Source organism: Strigops habroptila, chromosome 3 (genome assembly GCF_004027225.2).
Source record: "Strigops habroptila isolate Jane chromosome 3, bStrHab1.2.pri, whole genome shotgun sequence".
NCBI classification, from domain to species: Eukaryota; Metazoa; Chordata; class Aves; order Psittaciformes; family Psittacidae; genus Strigops; species Strigops habroptila.
The window spans coordinates 1133356-1158236 of NC_044279.2; the positions used below are offsets into that span (position 1 = coordinate 1133356).

Here is a 24881-nt window from a genome sequence, read left to right on the forward strand (position 1 = left end):
AAGGCTCTTCTGGCCCCGCCCCTCGCCCAATGGCGAGCCGGGGGTGTGTCCTCCGGCCCCGCTCCCCTGGTGCTGCGGACCAATGGGCGCGGTGGGGGGGCGTGGCCGGGGCGCGGGGTTCCGTCCCCCACGTGCTCGGCGGCGCTGCGGCGGGGCGCGGCGGATGGAGGCGGCGGGAGGCGCGGACACGGCCCCGGCCCCGGCCCCGGGCAGGGCTCGGCCGGCCCAGCCCCAGCCCCAGCCCCAGCCCCAGCCCCAGCCCAAGAGCCGGGACCTCTTCAGGAGCCAGCGGAAGGAGTCCGAGGTAAGGGCTGGAGGCGGCGGTGACACCCCCCGGGCTCCCGGCGGCCGCTGCTGGGGCAGGGAGGACACCCCGATGAGGTGCGGGGGGTCCCTGCCCCGGGGTTGGGGTCCCCGCCTCCAGTTTGAGGTTCCTGCGAGGCCACCGTTGGAAGGAGCCCGGTCCAGGGTTTTGTGTTCCCGGTCCTGAGGGTGCCCCCGCTCAACCCCGTCTGGGGTGTTGAGGGGTCCTGAGGGGTGGAGGGTGCGCAGTCCGGAGTGGGGTCCTCAGGGAGGGTGCCCCTGTCATAGGTACCTCCCTGCCCCACTCCCAGAGCTGACAGCGGGGTTTGGGGTCCCAGCAGGTCCTGGGCTCCTCCAGGCACCCACTTACCTCCGTGCAGGGTCTGGTGGCCGCAGTGTCTCCACCACCCTTCATTCCTCCTGCCCAAATGTCAGCAAACCCCCGGCTGCTCGCTGCCATTGCCCCTCGCTGGATTCCTGGTGCCAGGCTGGGGAAGCAGGACCAGGCTCGGGTCAGCAGCATCCAGCCCAGGACTGATGCCCCCGGCCACCGTGAGGCCACAGGGATGGGAAGATGTTGCTTCCCCACCAAGGACCTGCAGGTTGAGGGGCTCCCTGACCCAAAAAAGGTCCCATCTCCCCGGGGAACCGTGCCTGAGAGGTGGCCCCTGAGCCTTGCCCGTGAATTTGGGGGTTGTTTTCCCTGGTTTAGCCTCTCAAAGCGGATTAACACCAAATTCCTCATCGGCTTCAGCTCCCGGAGCCTCCCCCTGGATTTGGCTGCGGAAACGGGGCGAGAAACCGGCGTTTCAGAGCGAGTCGGGCTCAGCCCGGAGCCGGGCATCCTCCGGGGCCGTCAATATTGACGGAGACGATGCGCATCGCTCCGGGCCGGGCTGCCCGGGGGGGGATGCAGGGATTCAGGCTGAGGAATGATGCTAATTCAGGGATTACCCATTCATGTGTTCCCGGTGCGTTGTGTGGCTGCGGCCGCTCCCGGCCCCGCTTAATCCTCCGGTGAAGTTTCATGCTCCAGTTCCTCATCCGCAGGGAAGGAGGGGGGAGATCCACAACACGCTTCATGCTCTAGTGGAAGGTGTCCCTGCCCGTGGCGGGGGGTTGGAACTGGAGGAGCTTTAAGGTCCCTTCCAACCATTCCATGATTCAAAAGGGCTGGAAAGCTGTTGGATCTGGGATGCCAAGGACAGAGCATGGGGGGTTCCCATGGGGCACTTCTGCTTCCAACCAGCCCCAGAGTTTATTTCTAAGGCTCTGAAATGCCTCTAGGATCCCCTTTGGGTCCTGCCTCTGCTTCCCCTGGGATTTGCTCAGTGCTGATTTGCCACTCGCCTCCCAAATTCACGCTGTGTTTTAAGCAGCCTCATGCAAACGTTGTGCTCTGGAGACCCAGACCAGGATCATTCCTGCACCAGTGGCTGCTCCAGAGGCTGGAGGAGCTTTACTGCAGAGGCCGGGAGCACTGGAAGCTGTCCCGCCTCCCAGAATATCCACGGGGATGTGCCAGCCCCCCCTGTGCTATTCCCAATCTCCGCAGGGCTCCGTGGATTGTCCCAACCTGGAGTTCGAATACGGAGATACCGACGGCCACGGCACTGAGTTAGGAGGTGAGATGGGCTTTGGTGCTGTGCTGCTGTGAATAGGTGCCTGCTGGGGAGGGAAAATTCCCGTGGGGAATTGGGCTCACGGGATGGGGGATGAATGTCGGGTGGTATCATCCTCGTGATAATGGAGCAAGAGGGATTTATTAATAGAGGGAATGAGCACAGAGGACATGTGGGGACACCGGGATTGCCTTTGACATGGTGACAGGCTGCAAGGATGATGTGTCCAGGCTGGGAAATGTCACCCTTTATCGTGGGTGTCACAATGGGCCGAGGCCTCATCCTGTATCCTCCTGCTCAAGAACTGCCCTGTCACCCTGCGGCCCCCCCAGCAAAGGGTTATTTATAGCTCTGTGTGTCTCGGCTGCACTCACTGGCCTGGCTAAAACACGTTTTCCCTGTGAGGGATCCTTCCTCCTCCTTTTCAGGACCATTTCAGTCCCTCCTGGTGCTGCTCAGCACTGTAGGACTATGGGAATTACATAGGAATTCTATAGGAACAGACACAACGTCACGTCCCTCCATGTCCAGCCCCAAAATGTCCAAGTTGCTGGATGCGAAATGGGAGTCTGGGTGCTCCTGTGGTCCCTCCCCATGATCACTGCCTTCACTGGGACAGAAATTGCCCCCTAAAAACCCCCTTGTAGAGGCAGCTTGAGCATCGTCACTGTGGGGACAAGAGAGACATTGAGGTGCTGGAGCCGGGCCAGAGAAGGGCACCGGAGCTGGTGCAGGGCCTGGAGCACAAGTGTGATGGGGAACGGCTGAGGGACCTGGGGGGGTTTAGTCTGGAGAAGAGAAGGCTCAGGGGGGACCTTCTCGCTCTCTGCAACTGCCTGACAGGAGGCTGGAGCCAGGAGGGGGCTGGTCTCTGCTCCCAAGGAACAAGGGATGGGACAAGAGGAAACGGCCTCAAGCTGCCCCAGGGCAGGTTTAGATGGAGCTGAGGAACAATTCCTTCCCCAGAGGGTGCTCAGGCATTGGAACAGGCTGCCCAGGGCAGGGCTGGAGTCACCGTCCCTGCAAGTGTTCACACCCCGTGTAGCCGAGGCCTCAGTGCCATGGGTTAGTGGTGGCCTTGGCACTGCTGGGGAATGGTTGGACTCTATGAGCTTTTAAAGGTCTTTTCCAACCCGTTTGATTCCATGATTCTAAGGAGGACACAGGGATGAATATGAGGAGTTTGGCAGCATTGGGTGTCTCCAAGATGCCCTTTGGAGCTGCAGAATAGCTCAAGGATCAGTTTAGGTCTCTGCCCCACGTCTCCTTGGGTGCTTCAGGGCCCCACAAGGAACTTGGCAATGAGGAGGAGGGTAAAGCTCCTCCAGGTCCCTGCTGACCCCTCCCTCCACCAGAGCTGTACAGCTACACCGAGGAGCCCGAGCTCAGCAGCAACAGGAGATGCTTCGAGGAGGATTTCCATGCTCAAGGTACCAGCTCTGGGCTCAGCTCTGGGGCTCAGGGTGGGAGCGGGACCCTCAGGGAGGCACCCGGCTGGTTGTCGTGTCCCTTTCCCAGTGCAGGGCAGGAGGTGGCTGGAGCTGGATGGGGGTCAGCAGAAGGCCTATGTCATGCGCCTGCTGGATGGGCTGGAGGTGGTCAACAGGGACAAGAGGCTCAAAGTAGCACGGGCCATCCTGTACCTGGCACAGGGTAAGGACCACATTCCCCATGTCTGGATGTGGATGTGTATCTACTGCCTGGCTTCAGCACGGGGGCTTGGGAGAAGCCTTCTCTTGGGTTTGGTCAGTGGGGTGAAGCTCCTTCCCATGATGGTTCCATGTGCTCCAGGGGTTCAAAGGCAGCTCCCCCCCAACCAGTGTCTTCCTTTGGGCCTCTCCAGGTGTCTTTGGAGACTGCGATAACGAAGGTGATGTCCTGCACTGGTCTCGGCACAACAGCTTCCTCCTGTACCAGCTGGGAACCTTCACCGCCTTCCTGGAGCTCCTCAACATGGAGATTGAGTGAGAGGCCCCACACTGCCCTTGCCCTCCTCACCCTCCTTGTCCCCTTCATCTTATTCTTTCTCCCCATCCTCCTCACCCTGTTCTTCCATCCTCTTTCTCCCTATACTCCTCACCATCTTCTTCCATCTTCTTCATCCTCCTTCTCTTCATCTTCTTTCTCCACGCTGTCTTCACCCTCCTCATCTTCTCCCCATCCTCCTCGCCCTCTTAATCTTCTTTCTTCCTATACTCCATCTTCTTTCTCCACGCTGTCTTCACCCTCCTCATCTTCTCCCCATCCTCCTCGCCCTCTTAATCTTCTTTCTTCCTATACTCCTCTTCATCTTCTTTCTCCTCATCCTCGTCACCCTCTTCTCCCATCCTCTTTGCCCTCCTCTTCATCGTTCTCCCTATACTCCTCACCCTCTTCTTCCACCTTCTTCATCCTCTTGCTCTTCATCTTCTTTCTCCCCATCCTCTTCACCTTCCTTCTCATCTCCTCATCCTTCTTCCAACCTCCTGATGTTCCTTTTCTTCATCTTCTCCCTCCCCATCCTTCTCACCCTCCTCTTCCTCCTCCTCCTCACCGAGGGCCAGGGAGGTGCCGCAGCCACGGCACATCCCCAGCAGTGTTTCCATCACCGCAGACACAGGCTGGGGTCGGGGTGAGGAGCACCCTGTGCCCGTGGCTGGCCCTGAGCGTGTCCCCTTCCCTGCAGCAACAGCCAGGCCTGCAGCAGCGCGCTGCGGAAGCCAGCCATCTCTCTGGCCGACAGCACGGAGCTCAGGTACCCACCTCGGCCCCACGCGAGGCTGGAGGCCATGGGGCAGCCTCTGGGGACAAAGTGACCCCCTCTGGCTGGCAGTGTCACCTCCTGCGGTGCCTGTCCCAGCAGGGTGCTTCTCAGTGTCATGTACTTGATGGTGGAGAACATCAGAGTGGAGCAAGAGACAGATCCCCCCGAGTGGAAAACCTGCCGGGAGACCTTCAGGATGGAGCTGAGTGAGCCACAGTGTTCCCTGTGCCCTAAGGAGGTCCCTTGGTTGTGCTGGATCAATGGGGAGAGCTCAGGGATGGGGAAACTGCTCTGAAGCTGCTCCTGGTCCCTCTCTCCACCAGGTTTCCCTGTGCACACTGAAGAGCCGTTTGCTCTTCTGCTCTTCACGATGGTGACCAAGTTCTGCAGTGGCCACGCTCCGCACTTCCCCATGAGGAAGGTTCTGCTCCTGCTCTGGAAGGTGCTTCTGGTGGGTGAAAACCCTTCCTTTTTTTCCAGAAACAGGTCATTTTGGGAATACGCAGCCTGGACATTCCCCACTATTCAACCACAATGAGGTTATTTAGGATGGTGCAGGAAGATGACACCAGTTTCTTCTGGGACAAGGGTGGGATGAGCCATGCAGAGGACATGGGGTTGGGGAGAAGTGTGGAGAATGAACAGTTGGACTTGATGATCTTGGAATCATTGAATCATGGAATGGTTTGTGTTGAAGGGACCTTAAAGCTCCTCCAGCTCCAACCCCCTGCCATGGGCAGGGACACCTTCCACTAGAGCAGGTTGCTCCAAGCCCCTGTGTCCAACCTGGCCTTGAACACTGCCAGGGATGGGGCAGCCACAGCTTCTCTGGGCACCCTGTGCCAGTGCCTCAGCACCCTCACGGGGAAGAACTTCCTTATATCCAACCCGAATATCTCCTGTTTCAGTTTGAACCCATTACCCCTTGTCCTATTGCTCCAGTCCCCGATGAAGAGTCCCTCTCCAGCATCCAGTCCGGGTGGGCTGTGCCTGCTCCTGCTCTCTCACGTCTTTTGTTGGTCCCTAGTTCACGCTGGGTGGATTTGAAGCCCTGCAGGAGCTGAAGGTGCAGAAGCGGGAGGAGCTGGGGCTGCCGCCGCTGCCGGAGGACAGCATCCAGGTGATGCGCAGCATGCGCGCAGCGTCGCCCCCGACCTGCTCCATCGAGCTCGTGGAGCAGCAGCAGCAGAAGCGTGGGGGACACCGCAGCCGCAGGGTAAGAGTGCAGCATGGTCCAGGATGCTTTGGCAGTGGGGACCATCATCTGTTCAGACCTGTGCTTGGGAGCCTGGTTCTCTTTCCCCCCTAAGTTTCCAGTTTCATGGAATTCCAGACTGGTTTGTGTTGGAGGGACCTTAAAGCTCCTCCAGTTCCAACCCCCTGCCATGGGCAGGGACACCTTCCACTAGAGCAGGCTGCTCCAAGCCCCTGTGTCCAACCTGGCCTTGAACACTGCCAGGGATGGGGCAGCCACAGCTTCTCTGGGCACCCTGTGCCAGCGCCTCAGCACCCTCACAGGGAAGAGCTTCTGCCTCAGAGCTCATCTCAATCTCCCCTCTGGCAGGTTAAAGCCATTCCCCTTGGCCTGTCCCTACAGGCCCTTGTCCAAAGCCCCTCTCCAGGTTTCCTGGAGCCCCTTTAGGCACTGGACCTGCTCTAAGGTCTCCCCAGAGCGCAGCAGAGGGGCAGGATCCCCTCCCTGAGCTGCTGCTCACGCTCTGGGGGTGCAGCCCAGCACACGGTGGGGTTCTGGGCTCAAGCGCACACTGAAGCCGGGTCATGGGGAGCTTCTCATCCACCACTTTGAGCTGCAGCAGATCAGCCCCGTGATGCATTTGATCCAGAGGAAGCGAGAGGACATCCTGACCTTATGGCAAAGGGCTGATAAGCACCAAAAAGCAGACTGCTCTCAGCAAGCTTGTCTTTTTTTAGCTCCACTCTCTGAGTTGCTATGTTATGGTCTGAGGATGAAAATGCCCTTTTTTTGCTGACGGAGAGATGTCAGATGATAGCTCCGAAAGTTAAGATGAAAAATGGGGTCACACCTCCTAGAGCAGCAAGGTTAGAGGTACAGGGAGGGTTAGTCCTTGTCCAGGCTTTGGTGGCAAGAGCTAGGAGGGAAACCTCAACTGAAGGAACAGTTGGGAGCTTGATCCTTCCAGAATGGAGAGCTCTGGAGCCAGCAGCTGAGAAGGAAATAGAATCCATGGAGTGACTTGAATTTCTCCTTCCCCTTCTGCTGCAGCCCCTGGTGAAGCAAGACAGCCTGGACATCTACAACGAGAGAGACCCCTTCAAGAATGATGAAGCAGGAGTCGATGAAGAGGAGAACGATGACGTGGACAGCGGGATTGAGGGGGAGCTGGACCTGATGGAGCGGGATGCGGTTATCCCTGCAATGCCAGCTCAGCGCCTGCCCATCGAAAGGGTGTCATTCCCCAAAGGGCTTCCGTGGGCCCCCAAAGTCAGGTAATGTGGTGTCATGGTCATCCCGTCCTGGGGTTCATTGCAGGTGAGGGTCAGCCTGTGGCAGGTTCGCTCCACTTGTCTCAGTTGGTCCTTTCTGGACTGGGTTTGGCTGAGCTCCTCCCCAGGCTTTACAAACCAAGCGTGGCCAAGCTTGGGCAATAATGGCAATCCCATTTTGGACATCCCAGTTGTACTGGGAAGGAAGCTTGTGCTGGAGCTGTGGGAGTAGGGTCAGCTTTCCCAACCAGCACCAATGGATCTCTGTAGGGCAAAGTCCTAGACTATTAATCTTAGGAACTGGTTCAGGACATTGCCTTTTGCTTGTTGAGTGGGACTCTTGTGTTGCCAGATGAAGTGGCCTTGCTCTAAGGTGGAAAATGGGAGCGAAAAGATAAAGAGGATCTTTAAAGAAGGATAAAGAAGTTGGTGCCTTCCCTTTCTAAGACCAATTCTGCAACATGTGATATGGGGGAGCATTAGGAAAAGAGGGTGACAACCTCTGCCCCTTTCCCTCTAATCCATGGGAGCTTTTTTGCTGTTGATCCAAAGCCTGGATTTAATCCAGTATCTTTAAAACACAAAAGCATCTTTTTGATGTGTGAGCAGTGCCAGGGTTAAGTGTGCCCATCCAGAGCGCTCCTCGCAGGGACACAGCAAGAACGGGTGTCCCACCTGGGTCTCCATATGCATGGTGCTGTGTCACTCCACATAACTTCATGCTTGTTTGCCTTGGCTGGTGCCTGCAAGCCCAGCTGCGTTCTCTCTGCCTGTGGGAGCCTTGGCTCATGCTTCATGTCCTACATGTAGTGCTGAGCCCCTTGACCGGTTCTCATGAAGGATGCCCAAGGTGGACAAGATGTCAGGTCGCTCTCGGAGCAGCACGTGCTCTGCCACACTGCAGAGACAACATTTGGTCACTCAGAGTGAGCAGATGCTACTTGGAGATGCATGTGGTGGAGGCCTTGGCAGCCCTGGAGTAATGGTTGGACTTGGTGATCTTAAAGGTCTTTTCCAACCTAGTTGATTCTATGAGTTAAAAGGAGCTGGTTGTAGAGAACTCCTCTCTGTTTGCTTGCATGCTTCCATGGATTGGAAGCAAATACAACTGATTTTAGTTCACATTGCTCCTATGAGAGCTATGGGGGTTCTATGTCACTGCTATTAAGACCTCTAGAAATCAATCTCAGAAAGCTCAAAGGTTCTTGCTGGCCCCACACTGTCCTTTCTGAGCAGTGCAGGCTGTGATCTGGTGTATGCCTATTTTCTAACCTTCTCCCTGTGTTCGTTCCTCTGCTGCTCCATCAGACAGAAAGACATCGAGCATTTCCTGGAAGCAAGCAGGAACAAATTCATCGGATTCACGCTGGGACAGTGAGTGTTTCATGTGTGAGTCCAGCCAAGTCTGTCCCATCGCTCCCATCAGTGCAGTTTAACTGGAGGGAGGTGTCCACAAAGGGTTTATGAACTCAACCAGCCCAAAGCACGTTTGGGATGAGGCAGTGCGGGATTCACTGCAGCAATGCACTCGGGGTTATAAAAACATGTTCTTGGAGATGCTGGTCTCCAAGGACCTCTTTCTATTAAAAATCAGACCTAGCCCAGAATAGGTGACCCCTGGCCCAAAACTGAGACTGGTTTGATGTGGGAAGGAGTCGAGACAACCCGGTATCCACAGCAAATGCTCCAGTTTGAATACATCAAGTCATCCTGGTGTGGCCGTTTTTAGGTCTCCATTCAGAGACCTGATTTCACTCCAGTTCTTCACCCTGATGTCCTTTTCTCTAGTGGAGGCTTTGCTGGGAGGAGGTTGGGCAGCTCCTGCCACCTTTCCCAGTCCCTGACCCATCTGGGATGCATTCCTTAGACTCCAGGCTTCCTCTTTCACCTTGTCTGACATGGAAGTGTTTGAACACAGATCTCCTTCCCAGCCTTTGAATTACTCTTTTCCTCCTCCACAGAGACACTGAGACCCTGATAGGGCTACCACGGCCCATCCATGAGAGCGTGAAGACCCTGAAGCAGGTGAGATGGTGGCTGCATGCATGGTGCAGCAGCCCAGAAAGCCTCGCTGAGCAGCAGTCAGCTTCTCTAACCTCATCCCTTGCTATTTTTGCTCCCTGGCACTCAGCCGACATTCTGAGGTGGGATCAGATCCGTGGGGATCTCATGGGGGTGAGGAAATCATTGGCCAAGGCTGCTAAGATCCTAGGGGGATTGCAGGGCTTCAGGTCTTAACCACATAAACTTTGTGATACAGCACTTAGACTGAGTTTCAAGTTCCTCAGATGTAGGTTCTCAGCCCACAGTAAATGGGAATTTCATGGGAATTTAGTCTTCTGCTCCTCTTCATTCAGTCTGAGCTCTTGCTTTCCCTGCATTGGGAAGTCAACCTGATGAAGCCAGTCAAGGTCTGAAGAGCTTGAGAGGGGCTGGATGTCCACCACATGCAGCGTGGGATCCTCATGTCTAACCTCTGGCTGAAGCACAGTTACTGGAGGGAGTGAGAAGATCCCTTCTTGTTAGATCTCAGGAAAAGCTTCTGGAGCTTCTTGCAGGAATTGGGGTAAAAGAAGGAAAATTGAGTCATCACTGCAATTCCAGGTGGATCATCCAGCACTTGGACATTCCCTTTATCTGAGCTATAGCATTGCTGTGTGAGCATTTGCTGCGTGAGCATTGCTCCTGGTGAGCATTTGCCATGTTTGAAGGTGACAGACTGGTTTTGGACATACATGCCCAGACCTGTGCTGTTCCCAAGGGGAAGCATGGGCAGCCTTGGCTCCTCCAGTGCTCCACATGGAGTGAGGCACCTCCAGAGCCCAACTGACCCTATCTAAGCTCTGGATTGCCTTTTGGAGGAGATTATCCCTCTCCGTTTACTTACAGGGAGATCCTAGAAGGAGTAGGTGCAAGTAATCAAAGGCATCATGTGCGAGGGGGCTTCAGGGACAGACGGATGTCCACACAAAGATGAGTTCTCCACACACCTAACCCAGATGTAGGTGAATGATATTCCTCTGCCTCTGTCTGTGTATTTTGCCAGCACAAGTACGTTTCCATCTCAGACATCCAGATCAAGAACGAGGAGGAGCTGGAGAAGTGCCCCATGTCTCTGGTAAGAAGTTGCTGCACCCCATCACTAGATGGACATGTGGAAGGTTTCCAAGGTGGCACAGAAATCCATACGCTCTCTGTGATCCTTAGGACACACCTTGGATGCTATTTTTTCTAGAGGTCCATATCTTCGTCAAATGTAGCAGTGGCGAAAGGCCTGGAGCAGGCAGCATGCAGCTGTGTCCAGTGTTAAGTCCTCAAGCTGGGTTTGATGGAGGTGTCTGACATACCTCGAGTGTGTGGAGTGAAAATACTTCATCTTCCCTTGTTTCCCGTGTTTCTCTGTGCTATAGGGGGAAGAGGAAGTCCAAGAAACCCCCTGCGAGGTCTTGTATCGAGCAATGTTGTACAACCTCCCCCAGTATATGGTAAGATCATGGTTCTTACAAGTAAAGAAGAGGTTTTGAGTGGGGAATGGTGCTGAGCTGTGAGCTCAGAGCTCAGCACGGGGCTGAATGGACTTGAATGGTGGGATTCTGGTGGGAATCCAGAGCAGGGTTGCGTGGAAGGTACAGTCCAAGAGGAGGGATTCAGAGGATCAAGGGGTGCAGATACACAGTGACACAGTCAGATGGTTGGAGACAGGTCAGTGGTTGGAAAATAGGATGAGTGCAGAGGAGTGGGAGCAATCCTGCTCTGTGGCAGGGGGCTGGAACTAGATCATCTTTATGGCCTGTCTATCCAGAGTATAAATGGAGAGGTTGAGCCTTGGTATAGTCAGTCTACCACAGTGAGTGGAGCTTGTGCTGGTGAAACCCTATTGAGTTGGCTTGAAGTTGTCTGGCTCCAGCAAGGGAAGGAGAAGGAAGGAATGCCCCATTGTGGGACCATCCCTCCACACCCACCCTCTTCTGCAGATAGCTTTGCTGAAGATCCTCCTGGCTGCAGCACCCACCTCCAAAGCCAAGACCGACTCCATCAACATCCTGGCAGACGTGTTGCCTGAAGAGATGCCGTAAGTCCCTGACAAGGTGGTCACCATCCATCCCAGCCCTGCCAGGAGGTCTTGGGCAGTGCAGAGAGCTGGGGTTTGCCAATAATAAGTTTTGGAGGCTCTGGACTTGGGGATAGCTCTTTGGATAGACTTGCATAGTGGTAAATGCCCCATCCCTGGCAGTGTTCAAGGCCAGGTTGGACACAGGGGCTTGGAGCAACCTGCTCTAGTGGAAGGTGTCCCTGCCCGTGGCAGGGGGTTGGAACTGGATGAGCTTTAAGGTCCCTTCCAACACAAACCAGTCTGGAATTCTATGAAATGAGAGTCCGAGGGGGAAGTGAAGGTCCCTGTTTCTGCAGAGCTTGTTTAGATGAATATGAACTCAACAGTCCCTTCATCCTCCTTGCTCCCATTCCCACTGTGCTGTTGCTTCCCTTCCCTCCATCCCAGCATCACCGTTCTCCAGAGCATGAAGCTGGGGATTGACGTGAACAGACACAAAGAGATCATCGTGAAGAGCATCTCAGCTTTGCTGCTGCTGCTCCTCAAGCACTTCAAGCTGAACCACATCTACCAGGTGAGGCTCAGCCGTTGCCAAGCTCATCTTGAAGCCAGTGGGACCTAACAGCCCCTGTTCTAAACAGACCTCTCCAGGGTGGGTTTCCATGAGGAGCTGCAGCTCACTTCCCGTAGCAGTGAACCCTAGTCCTGGGCCAGGATTTGTGTAGGGGTAGGGTTGCAGGCAGGGATAACTTGCTGCAGTATATCTCAGACTGTGCTTTGACAGGATTGTTTCCGCTCACATGGAAGGAGTTTTCCAGCTTCTGGAAAAACTCACACTGTGGCTCTGCAGGTTAAAATGTAGGAGCTGCCACAAGCACAAACCTCCCTGATCCAGGGGGAAGGGGATTGGGGTTAGACAAGGCTGCCTTTTGCTCTGCCATCTCCAATGACCAGAAATAGAGCTGGGTAGGACCTCATGAGGTCAACTAATCTGGTCCTGGGTTCCTCAGCGGGATCAAGTTCTTGGGCTCCAGTTTCAACAGGCTGGAGTCTGGCTCCTAGATGCAATCTGATTTCTGTTTCATCTGCATGGCACCCATTGAACTGCAGCCACATGAGGATTTTCCTTGATGACAGAAGGACTGAGCCCTGATGTGAGCTGTGGCCTGTGCCCAGTTTCCACCATTCCACAAGTCAAGAAATTAATTTTTAATGGTTTTACTTTTCTTTTAGAGGTTTCAGCATATTACAAACCCACCTGTGCTGGGAAGCCCATTGATAGTTATCTGAGGATAAATATCATACATTGGATTGGATAAATTAAGCCCCCACTTTACAATCCTACATTTGTTCTGGGTCCCGCCATGTCCCTTCACTGGTTTGTGTCACTTCACTCCCGAAACAGCTCCTCTCATTATTCCTCCATGGCAGGACCCTGGCAGTCTGTGGCTAAGTCTGGAGAAGGCTGTGGGGGTTTCTCCCCCTGATTCTGCTTTTGTGTCTGGTTTTGGGTGAGCCACCAGCATTGGAATCAGCCTTCCAGTGTCTGAAGGGGCTACAAGGATGCCAGAGAGGGACTCTTCATCAGGGACTGGAGCAATAGGACAAGGGGTGATGATAGGTTCAAACGGAAACAGGGGAAGTTCAGGTTGGATGTAGGGAAGAAACTCTTCCCTGTGAGGGTGCTGAGGCGCTGGCACAGACTTTTCCCAGAGAAGCTGTGGCTGCCCCATCCCTGGCAGTGTTCAAGGCCAGGTTGGACACAGGGGCTTGGAGCAACCTGCTCTAGTTGAAGGTGTCCCTGCCCATGGCAAGGGGGTGGAACTGGATGATTTCAAGGTCTTTTCCAACACAAGCCATCCTATGATTCTAAACTACTTCCATAAGGTTTGTGTGCCCTCCAACTGGTGGGTGCTGCTGCACATGATGCAAACCTTATACAGCAGACTTCTGCAAGGGGGAGATGGTCTGTGAGGTGTCTAGAGCAAACGATCACAACTCCTTTGCCCCTGGCTGGAAATGGGTTTCCATTCCCAGTGATGCTCCCAGTTATTCCAGCTAACATTGACCCATTTCACTTCTCTTCCTCAGTTTGAGTACGTGTCCCAGCATTTGGTGTTTGCCAACTGCATCCCGCTGATCCTGAAGTTCTTCAACCAAAACATCATGTCTTATATCACTGCCAAAAACAGGTACAGCCACTTCTGGGCAACAGAGAGGTGATGGAGCAGGAGGCTTTGTGCATGAGGAACCCTAACACATGAATACATGGTGGAACTAAGTGACCTCTGGTCCCTAGCATGGCTTTGGGGCAGTACTCTTTCCACTATAGGACTACGCTGGAGGGAGCAAATCCCTTCTGCTTAATGGGGAAGACTGGAGGGGGGTTTTTCCGTTCTCTCACTAGACTATTAAAGTACACAGAGACCTGTCTCCTTTGCTAACAGGAGACTTGTTTTCATCCTTACATGGACTCCTGGACAGCAGCCCAGTGCCAAAGAGCATCTGTGGGCCACAGCTTCAAAAAGGCCAGATGGGATAGAGTGTTCTAGGTCCTTTCTACTTCCTATAATCCATCTTTCCTGACCTCTTCAGGTTGTGCATAGTTGTCACTGTTGTTACTTCTGACTTCAGAAGGACACTAGCCCTGTTTTAAGTCTCTATAGGGACTGATTGGACTACTGCAGGTCAGTGTAAGCACTGAAAGAGGACAACTCCAGAAGCTCCCCATGACCCGGCTTCAGTGTGTGCTTGAGCCCAGAACCCCCCCGTGTGCTGGGCTGCACCCCCAGAGCGTGAGCAGCAGGTCAGGGAGGGGATCCTGCCCCTCTGCTGCGCTCTGGGGAGACCCCCCCTGCAGTCCTGATCCAGCTCTGGGGCAACAGCACAAGAGGGACGTGGAGCTGCTGGAGCGAGGCCAGAGGAGGCCCCGGAGCTGCTGCGAGGGCTGGAGCAGCTCTGCTCTGGAGCCAGGCTGAGAGAGCTGGGCTGGGGCAGCCTGGAGAAGAGAAGGCTCCTGAAGGGGACACCTTAGAGCAGCTCCAGTGCCTAAAGGGGCTCCAGGAAACCTGGAGAGGGGCTTTGGACAAGGGATGGAGGGACAGGCCAAGGGGAATGGCTTTAACCTGCCAGAGGGGAGATTGAGATGAGCTCTGAGGCAGAAGCTCTTCCCTGTGAGGGTGCTGAGGCGCTGGCACAGGGTGCCCAGAGAAGCTGTGGCTGCCCCATCCCTGGCAGTGTTCAAGGCCAGGTTGGACACAGGGGCTTGGAGCAACCTGCTCTAGTGGAAGGTGTCCCTGCCCGGGGCAGGGGGTTGGAGCTGGAGGAGCTTTAAGGTCCCTTCCAACACAAACCACTCTGTGGTTCTATGATTCTATGAACTCTTTCACAGCTCAGTAGGGCTGGGTAGGATTTCAGAGGGGAGCGTTGCAGGGGATTTTACTGTTGGGACAATGAAAAGATCCTTTTTGTTGCTTTTTGATGCTCTTGTTGCTCTTCAGCTGTGTGTGCATAGGCTGGTCTGTCTCCTGCATGGGATGGTTGTGTATGAGCAAGAAGGCACACATGAAAAATACAAAGCAATATATGATATCAGCAATATCTCTTGCTGATAAACATTTCTGCTTTTGGTCCTGTGCTTTAACATCACGTAAGCGATGAGGAAAAGTAGCTCAGGAGCACTTTGCTCCCTCCTCTGCTTTCTGATGGAGGTTGCACAGGCAGGATATGCACCTGGAAAATGAGGTTGGGTTTGCAGCTGGATGCTCTGATCCAAGGAGGTTTAACTGTTCCTGCTGGAAACCAGATGTCTCCATTTGAACCTGTGATCTGTTTTGTTGTTGGGTTTCTTTGCTTTTGTTAAATATGCATATGAATAACTGATCTGTCATGTCTTAATGGATCCAAATCCTTCGAGTCCCTATTAATGCACTCAGGATGCGCGTCGGAGCCAGGAGGAGTTGACGTGCTCCATTAAGCTGAGACACGGGGCAGTGATGAGGCTGGGAGCCCGTTTGGATGCCATCCGTGCAGTTGGAATGCAGGAGGGAAGCACATCCATGGCACTGGCTGTGGGCCGCTTCACGTGCCCAGCGTGGCTCACTGGAGATGGGATTGCTCCCCATCCAAACTCCTTGCTGCATAAGGCAGCCCTGCCATTGCAATTCCAGCCCCAGGGATGGTGAAGTTACCCATTGCTGGGCATGGACATCATCTTAAGAAGTTGCTTTCACATGTGCCTGGTTTTAACGGGTCCCTTCTTTCCTGTCTTCCACAGCATCTCTGTCCTGGATTATCCTCACTGTACAGTCTATGATCTGCCTGAGCTCACTGCAGAAAGCCTGGTAAGCAGCACAGAAAGGGTCCTTGTAACCAATATTGCTGTACGCGAGAGGGTGAGGAAGGATTTCTGCCTCCTCTTTTCTATCTTCCTTTTACTGTAATCCCAAACATTCCCAAAATCAGTCTTTTTTCCCCTCCAGACTTGCCAATTCCTCCCATCACTCGCCACGAGGAGGAGGCACTGCTGGTGTTGTGTACCCCATATAATAGTTGGGTTTACAGTGTCCCCTTTGGCTTCTCCAAGAGAGAACCTGCTTTTAAAAAGGATTTGCCCAGAGGCTGTTGCCTCCCAGGTTTAAATTGCTCTGAGTGCTCCTAAGATGCCAGTAGATTAAGGAATGAACCAAATTCCTTATGGAGAGGAGCCTAAGTGTTATGGAGGCCTGCCAGCGCGATGGGCTGTGTGGATACACACACTATGGATGAGGCATTAATGCTGGCAGGTTCCTAACTGCAGTAATTCAAGTGCAGAGTAGGTTGGACTTGGAAAGGGAGCAGAGCAGGTATAAGCTTTGGGGTTAACAGGGAGAGGGAGCAGAGGGAAGGGAGACCTGAAATGATGCAGGAATCATTAGGAAGGAGCCTGACCCAAGCTAGTCTGGGCAGGGATGCTCTCATGTTGCCTGGCTGCTAAAATCTTAAGCCTGTGTTGTTTTTCTTAACTGTGTAAGGGCTAAAATCATTAAAATTAAGTAATATTCCCTCATTTCTATGAGCCAAAGTTACTCTTGAATCCCTTCAAGGGTGTGCTTAGCCAGGAGAGCCAAACTGGTTGTGTTGGATCTGTAGCCGCAGCATTTCTGATGTGCCACTACTATGTAAATCCCTGCTGTAAGCTGATTATGTCACATCAGCTTCATACAAAAACCTGTTGTGGAGAGGCTGGGGGTGGGTGTAGGATCACAGAATCATGGAATCCCAGACTGGTTTGTGTTGGAAGGGACATTAAGGCTCATCCAGTTCCAACCCCTGCCACGGGCAGGGACACCTTCCACTAGAGCAGGTTGCTCCAAGCCCCTGTGTCCAACCTGGCCTTGAACACTGCCAGGGATGGGGCAGCCACAGCTTCTCTGGGCATTTCCAATGCATCATCACACATGGGCAGTGTGCTCGTTCCTCCACCACTGTCCCACCACCTTCCCAGCAGCTCCTCTTGCCTCCCTTTGGGTGCCTGCTCAGGGTGACAGCTCCCGAACATCACCTCCCTCCTTACCAAAGGGGTCAGTGCCCTGTTCTGTGCTGGTCCATGCTGAGAGCTGGGTGTCCTGGCCAGGCTCCGTCTTCCTCCAGCCCTGGCAGGCTCCCATCAACACTAACCTGGCCCGATGGGGACATCTAGCGACACATCGCTGGGTGCTCCCATGCCTCATGCTAATCCTCACGCTCGCACTAAGCTTTGTGGCTGTAGAAGACTGAAATTTTTAAGGAAAATATTCCCAGTTTCTCTTTCCCAGCAGGGTCTGCTCCCCAGTTTGGGAGCTGTGGCATTAAAGGACAGTGCCTCATCGCCTCATCGAGGTATTAGCCTCATGGGAGACTGATTTCATTACAAAATATGCAGAAACCAACTTGAATTTTACCATGTGTGTTTGTCTTTGGGAGGACACCCATGAATGTAAGGATTTAATAGCAGTTAAACATGCCCTGGCACTTGAGCCGTGTGCTCATGTGTGTATTTATGTTTATTCAGGCAATTTTAGGTGTTGCTTTAGTGTTTTTAATACTCCGATGCACTGATTTTAACACCCCAGCAGTAACATGTTTCTTAGGTGATATAGCATATGATTACAACAGGCTGAGAGAGCTGGGCTGGTTCAGCCTGGAGAAGAGAAGGCTCCTGAAGGGGAGACCTTAGAGCAGCTCCAGTGCCTAAAGGGGCTCCAGGAAACCTGGAGAGGGGCCTTGGACAAGGGCCTGGAGGGACAGGCCAAAGGGAATGGCTTTAACCTGCCAGAGGGGAGATTGAGATGAGCTCTGAGGCAGAAGCTCTTCCCTGTGAGGGTGCTGAGGCGCTGGCACAGGGTGCCCAGAGAAGCTGTGGCTGCCCCATCCCTGGCAGTGTTCAAGGCCAGGTTGGACACAGGGGCTTGGAGCAACCTGCTCTAGTGGAAGGTGTCCCTGCCCGGGGCAGGGGTTGGAGCTGGAGGAGCTTTAAGGTCCCTTCCAACACAAACCATTCCATGATTCCATGATTCCATAATTCTATGACTATTCTTTCAGTGTGTTGAACACAGGATCATGTGTGTTGGGTTTACCTCCATGGAAAACCAGGACGAGTTCAGCAGTGCTGTCTCCAGAGGAGGGTCTCTTTGTCTGTGGATAACTGCTGTCCCCACATAGTGTAAACTGGGGGTGGCTGCAGTCCCAGTGAGATAGCAGAGGCTTCACCCATCCTGTTGTGAGACAGGCTCTTGGATTCCTTGCTGATCCCCATCTTTCCTCTCACAGGGCTGTTGCTCCCTATGTTTGGGGACAGGGCTGCAGAGGACCCTGCAGCACCATGTCATGGTGCCATGGGGAGGGAAGCAGTAGATGGGAGTTAAAGGGGGATTAAAGTCTGTTTAGTCTGTTTCCTCCTTCTGTAAATCTGATGGAAAGACTCTCACTGACTTGAAGCTATAGAGACAACACGACATGGGTGATGTAAATAAATCCAGCTGCCTATTTAATGGGTATTAACTTGTTCTACTGGGGTCTTTTTGGAAAACTCCTTCCAGGGAGCAGATTAAGACTGGGCACAGATGTGAAACTGCACAGGCTCTGCTCCTGAGCTGGCACCCCCAGAGCTGCACTCAGCATCCATGAGCACCTTGGTGGCATCTCGGTGACATCCCCGCTCCTGTGCACAGGAGCCTCCAGCACAGGACAGCCTCTGCTGGCAGAAAAGTGCGTTTGTTCAGAGCAGGTTTTACCAAATCCCACCAGTAGATGAACAAGGAAGTGCTTCTGGCTCAGTTTGCCTTTAAAAATGATACATACAAAAGCATTTTACCACCTGACTGAAGTGATGGTTTGGTGCTTGCCCTTAAGAACAAAGGCATTATGCTGGCAGGGTTTTCTTGGGTAAATCACATTTAACGCTGGGTTTGACACTGACAGAAGGAGCTCCCTGGGGTCATCCTGAGGATGCCCAGAACGTGGATCATGCAGTTTTTGCCATGAGTTGTTAAAGGCTGTAGCTTGCTGTAACTTGTTTCCACTCTCATCCCCAAAGAGGTTATTTGTGGGACATTTGTGCTGTGCTCAGTGCTGTTCAGACATGAAGTGAGTTACTGTAGTGGTGGCATTACTGCTCTACAGTAATTACAGGCACTATTTATGCAAGCTGGAGCTTGGGGTGCTTCTATTAAGCTAATATTTAAAGCAATCTATCAGCTGCCCTCAAGCTGGAGGGGATCTTTGTTACAGAAAAGCCTTGTTCTCCTGACACAGACGCTGCTGTGTCACCCTGTGTGTTACGTGATTTCCTTCTATTTGGCTGTAATATGTCGCCTAAGCATGTGGTAATTCATGAATTAATCCTATATAATTGACCAAACCTGCCCTCTAAGCAGTGGTGAGGACTGTAATGTGCTCTCTGGCTGTAAACAAGGAATCCAAATGTACCACAGTAGAGATTTCCCATGCTGGAATAATGTGATTTATCTGAGCTCTGACTCCAAATCAAAATGCAGATTAAAATGCTGATTATATCCAAGCCTTTCAGAACGGTTTTCCCCGGAATCTGTTGGCTTGTCAGCAGCCTGATGAGAATCCAAGTGAGGAGGCAGCTCCTCTGCTCATCTCCAGCAGAAATAAGACTTGTGCAGGTAGTAAAAAGGAAGACTTTCTGGGCAAAGGCGTCTCTTTGGTGGTGCTGTTGAAGGCTGCACTAGGGTTAAGCTTTTCCTTCTCTTCTTGCAGGAAGCTGGAGACAACAACCAGTTCTGCTGGAGAAACTTATTCTCCTGCATTAACTTGCTGAGGATCCTCAACAAGCTGACCAAGTGGAAGCACTCAAGGACAATGGTGAGGTGATGTCCCATCCTCCTGAGACCTCCTGTGTGCTGCCAGTGTTGCACCTCTAGCACGTCCCTGGTTCTATGCTGCGGGCTTCAGCCCAGCCTCCCTGCTGAGAGCTTGTTCTGGCAGTGCTGAAGCTTCTGCTGCTTTATAATGTGCCCATTTTTTGTCACAGATTGAGCTATAAATGCAGAAATAGGCTTTTATCTGCAAATAATACTTATTTTTACAACCCTCAAGCCCCAGGCAGCAAGTGTTGGTTATGTTCATAGAATCATAGACTGGTTTGGAAGGGAGCTTAAAGCTCCTCCAGCTCCAACCCCTGCCCCGGGCAGGGACACCTTCCACTAGAGCAGGTTGCTCCAAGCCCCTGTGTCCAACCTGGCCTTGAACACTGCCAGGGATGGGGCAGCCACAGCTTCTCTGGGCACCCTGTGCCAGCGCCTCAGCACCCTCACAGGGAAGAGCTTCTGCCTCAGAGCTCATCTCAATCTCCCCTCTGGCAGGTTAAAGCCATTCCCCTTGGCCTGTCCCTCCAGGCCCTTGCCCAAAGCCCCTCTCCAGGTTTCCTGGAGCCCCTTTAGGCACTGGAGCTGCTCTAAGGTCTCCCCTTCAGGAGCCTTCTCTTCTCCAGGCTGAACTAGCCCAGCTCTCTCAGCCTGGCTGCAGAGCAGAGCTGCTCCAGCCCTCTGATCGTGTTGAATACTCCTGCTCTACCCGCTTGGGGTTTGGACCACATGTGTCCCAGGTGTTCACACCCAAAGCCACACAGACAGTGCTCTGATGGCTTTCTTGAACATGTTGCATTGATTTGTATTGATTTCTTGACAGATGTTGGTAGTCTTTAAGTCAGCCCCAATACTGAAGCGAGCTCTGAAGGTGAAGCAGGCCATGATGCAGCTCTATGTCCTCAAGCTGTTGAAAATCCAGACCAAATACCTGGGCCGCCAGTGGAGGAAGAGCAACATGAAAACCATGTCAGCCATCTACCAGAAGGTGCGGCACCGCATGAACGATGACTGGGCTTATGGCAATGGTGAGTAGTGCCTGGGAAGTGTCCTCTCTGCATGTGGAGTTGGAACTGGATCACAGGGGGTTTGGTGGGGTTTAGATCCCATAAACTTGTTTGGGTCAATGTTGGGGATTGATTTCTGAAGCTTTAAGGCACATTCAGCACCATCAGGAGAGAACAAATTGATTGTGTGAGGAAAGGTGGGAATAAATCAGATCATGATGGACATGGTTAGCTTGGGTCTCCAAGATGAGTTTCCACCAAGCCCAGGCTTGTGCTTTTGCATTCCCAAATCACTTTTGTATTCCCAAATCACTTTTGCATTCCCAAACTGCTTTGGCCATCAAGATGCTAAATTATCTTGGTATTCCCACCACATGTGTGTGCTTAGGATGGTCATGGAGTGATAATCTGACTGATAGCCCTGCAGCTCACACCTGAGAAACAACAGAGTTTATGTCCCAGCAGTGTGGATATTCCGAATCCTTAAGCTGAAACACAGACTAGATGTGCTGGTCTGTTTAAACAGCTCTTACCAAGTCTAAAGCTGTGTTTTTTGATGCAGTTTCTGATGTTCCTCATGTATTAATCCACAAGACCCATCAGATACACATACTTTTATTCCCCTGTAGATACACTCGGTTGCTGCAACAACAGACCCAAGCTTAGGACAGGAATAGAAAGTATTAAAATATCTTTTTACCTTAATAAGACAAACCTAAATTTCTGCTCTGTATCTTCTTCTTAATAAGGATTAAGTAGAAAAATTGGGCAGCATTCCTGTTGCAGAAGAAAAGAGAGCAAGAAGTAAAAGCCTAATATCTTCTTTACAAGAGAGAAGAGCATTGTAATTATGTTAGGGTGCTCAACTGTAAAAGATATTAATTAGTTTTTGAAGCCCTCTGTGCTTTTGGTGCTCATGATACCACTGTGACACTAATTCAGAAGAATTAAACACTAGACTCGATATTTTTAGTTTCACTTTAAGGCAAGTGGAGTTCCCCAAAACCCAAAGAGCAGGAAGGATGCTGGAGAGGGGCTCTGCATCAGGGCCTGTAGGGACAGGCCAAGGGGAATGGCTTTAACCTGCCAGAGGGGAGATTGAGATGAGCTCTGAGGCAGAAGCTCTTCCCTGTGAGGGTGCTGAGGCGCTGGCACAGGGTGCCCAGAGAAGCTGTGGCTGCCCCATCCCTGGCAGTGTTCAAGGCCAGGTTGGACACAGGGGCTTGGAGCAACCTGCTCTAGTGGAAGGTGTCCCTGCCCGTGGCAGGGGGTTGGAGCTGGATGGGCTTTAAGGTCCCCTCCAACATAAAACCACTCTGGGATTCTATGATTCTATGACTGGGGACTTCCTTTCTTTCTTTTACGGGGATTTCTGTCCTGTCCTGCCTTTCTCAGCGTGCTGATGGTTCCCTGAGGGATTGAACACAGCAGAAGGGCTTCTTTATGCCACTACCAGGATACAGCTATGGGATACCACCTGCCTTGGGTGACTTAAATAGCTTGAGCTCTACACGTGCCAAAGCAGCAGGAGACTACCCACGTCAGCTGCCCTGGAGCAAGGGTTTGCCCTAACAATGGAATTGACATGGCAGTACTGGGAATAATGCAATTTTAAGGCAGATGCAAAGGATAAAATGCTCTGTGTATCCCTCTTCCCCCAGAGGAGTTGATCACCAATATAATGCACCACTCAATTGCACAATTCAGTGCTTAGAGACTGGCTCCTGACCTGGACACTATCCCTGGGAAGCACTTGGCTCTTGGAGACACGATCTGGAAGGGTTTTTCCAGGAGTGTTTATTTTTATCTGGATTCAGCTCAGACTTTGTCCTCCCTCGAGCACTGCTGAGCTTTGCCAATGCGTCTACTGAGCCTTTATGCAGCAAATGACTGTTTCATATAGATTTAGAGCTCATAAAAGCTAGCTTTGAAAATCCTAATGTTCTTTTCATGTTACACATGTACATAACGTTACAGGTTTAAGGTATCGTGGCTATTACAGGCAGTTATCAGCTTTTCAACATCATGCATAGTTATACTTGTCCAAATTTAAACAAAATGTGGTTTCAGTAGCTCGTCATGAGCTCACCAGGTTTTAGCATTAAATCCCAATCTCTGCTTCTGACATTTAGGGAGATTTTCAGGAATAGTGGTGGGGCCTTTCTGCAAAAAGCAGGAGCTTGGTAATGATAGAGAGGGCTTAAAGCAGAGCAGAATAATTGCATTTCGATAGGAAGCTTTCTGACTCTGCTTAATTGACAAGTGGTTTTAACATATTGCATTTAAATACTTTAAATTATAATGTATACATAATGGGAATGATTAGGAATAATAATTAGGAATAACTGGCCAATACTCTGGTCAATTCATGTGGTTGCTGTAAAATCTTCATCCCTTCTTTTGATAGAATCATAGAATGGTTTGGGTTGGAAAGGACCTTAAGATCATCCAGTTCCAACCCCCTGCCATGGGCAGAGACATCTCACACTAGTCCATGTCCAAGCCTCTGTCCAACCTGGCCTTCAACACTGCCAAGGATGGAGCATTTACCACTTCTCTGGGCACCCTGTGCCAGTGCCTCAGCACCCTCACAGGGAAGAACTTCTTCCTTATATCTAACCTGAACTTCCCTTGTTTCAGTTTGCACCCATCACCCCTTGTCCAGTCACTACTTTTGCTCCAACCTGATCAGAATTATTTTTCCACAATACTTTGGTCTTGTTTCTTCTTCAATGTAGATATTGATGCAAGACCGTGGGATTTCCAGGCAGAAGAATGCACCCTGAGAGCCAACATCGAAGCCTTCAACAGCCGGAGATACGACAAGCCTCAGGACTCAGAGTTTGCACCGGTGGACAACTGCTTGCAGAGCGTGTTGGGACAGAGGCTGGAGCTCCCTGAGGACTTCCACTACTCCTATGAACTGTGGCTGGAGCGGGAGGTGTTTTCCCAGCCCATTCGCTGGGAGGAGCTGCTGCACTACCAGTGAGAGCAACACCTTCCCCTGCCCCAGTCCCACCTTGGTAAGGACTCAGGGTGCTACAGCCTGAGGAAAGGAAGAGTGTTTTGGACCTGGGTGTTCTTGAGCACAGATGGTAAAACATAAGAGTCTTTCCAAAGAGATCAAGCCTCTTTGTATCTACTCCTGAGTGTGCAATTGCCATCTTTTTGGAGGTCATCCTTTTCCTTGTGACTTCTTGGAGACCAGAGACCCACACAGAGGCCATGGAGCAGGTTCCGGTGTCACACTAGTGGCAGTGTTGAGTGAACTTCTCTGGTCTTTACTGCAGATTGATGCCAGTGTACGAGAGCCCAGAGTCCAGGTCTGCCTCAGCTTGGTTCATGCATGTAAGTTTGGTGTAAGAGCATCTCAGCTGTGCAAGGTTTTCATCTCTCCTGAGTGCCCCTGGCCGTGCACAATTTGGTTTGGTTTATTCACTTATGGCTGTCTGATAACGTGCTTCAAACACCCCATGCCACAAACAACCTGCTCTGCCTCCCTAATGAAGCTGAAAATAAGACATGGTGCTGCCTGCAAGCCTCAATCAGAGGTGACAGGTCGACTCGGCCGAAGGAGATGACGTAATCTCTCATCCCTGGGCTGGCATTGCTGCTGCTGGATTACACCCTGTGTACAGAGCTGTGCTTCCACAACTGACAATCTCTGCATCATTCACAGTAATCCATCACCTTTTCACTGCTCCACTTCCCTCCACCCTTCCATTCACTTGCCATTTGTACTGGAGTGAAAGGATCAGTAAGTTGTGCAGTGTTAGTATAGAGGAGGTTGCTGCCACATTTCTCTCCACCTGATTGTTTTTGAAGGATCATTACTCCAACATTAGGTTTCCAGAGGGTTTTGGAAGGATAATTGCTTGTGGGCTGACCTGCTGGATCAGCCCTTGGTACCATGCAGGGTGACAGTCCCTTCTCCTTGGCCACACTGAAAAGGAAGGTTTGGCTTCATAGTTTGGCTTTACAACGGAGCCTGAAAACCATAATCTTTCTCTACAAAATGTTATCGGTCCAGAACAGGGAATCCTGGCTCAAACATCCCACCCTCAGCCATGAAACCAGGAGTTTGGCTTTTGTCAAAGAACTGTGTGTTAATACAGTGCAGGCCAACACTTTGGCCACACTGTTATCACTATATCGAGCACACAAGTGATAAACCCACAGTTATTTGTTAGGACAGGATTTGTGCTTATTGCTGTGGAATTAAACTGAGGATGTTTGTGTAACGGGGTTTGTAAGAGGTGTTTTTAGCATTAGTAAACCCACTCACCTCTTTAAATGTGCTTTTGCTCAAAATAAACCAGAACATCTTCTCAAGCA

At 52.1% G+C, this 24881-nt stretch overlaps 1 protein-coding gene across 1 annotated transcript; it reads left to right on the top strand.

The window, feature by feature from the left end:
- Nucleotides 1-163: 163 nt before the first annotated feature.
- Nucleotides 164-24881, top strand: STRIP2 (striatin interacting protein 2). The gene is made up of 21 exons (XM_030478151.1): nt 164-304; nt 1859-1928; nt 3281-3355; nt 3444-3578; nt 3769-3889; nt 4591-4659; nt 4768-4874; nt 4992-5119; nt 5696-5884; nt 6914-7137; nt 8443-8508; nt 9096-9159; nt 10181-10252; nt 10545-10619; nt 11109-11206; nt 11636-11762; nt 13280-13380; nt 15465-15531; nt 19433-19537; nt 20363-20567; nt 23285-24881. The coding sequence occupies exons 1-21, from the start codon at nt 164-166 to the stop codon at nt 23533-23535; spliced, it is 2490 nt and encodes an 829-aa protein (XP_030334011.1). The 3' UTR covers nt 23536-24881.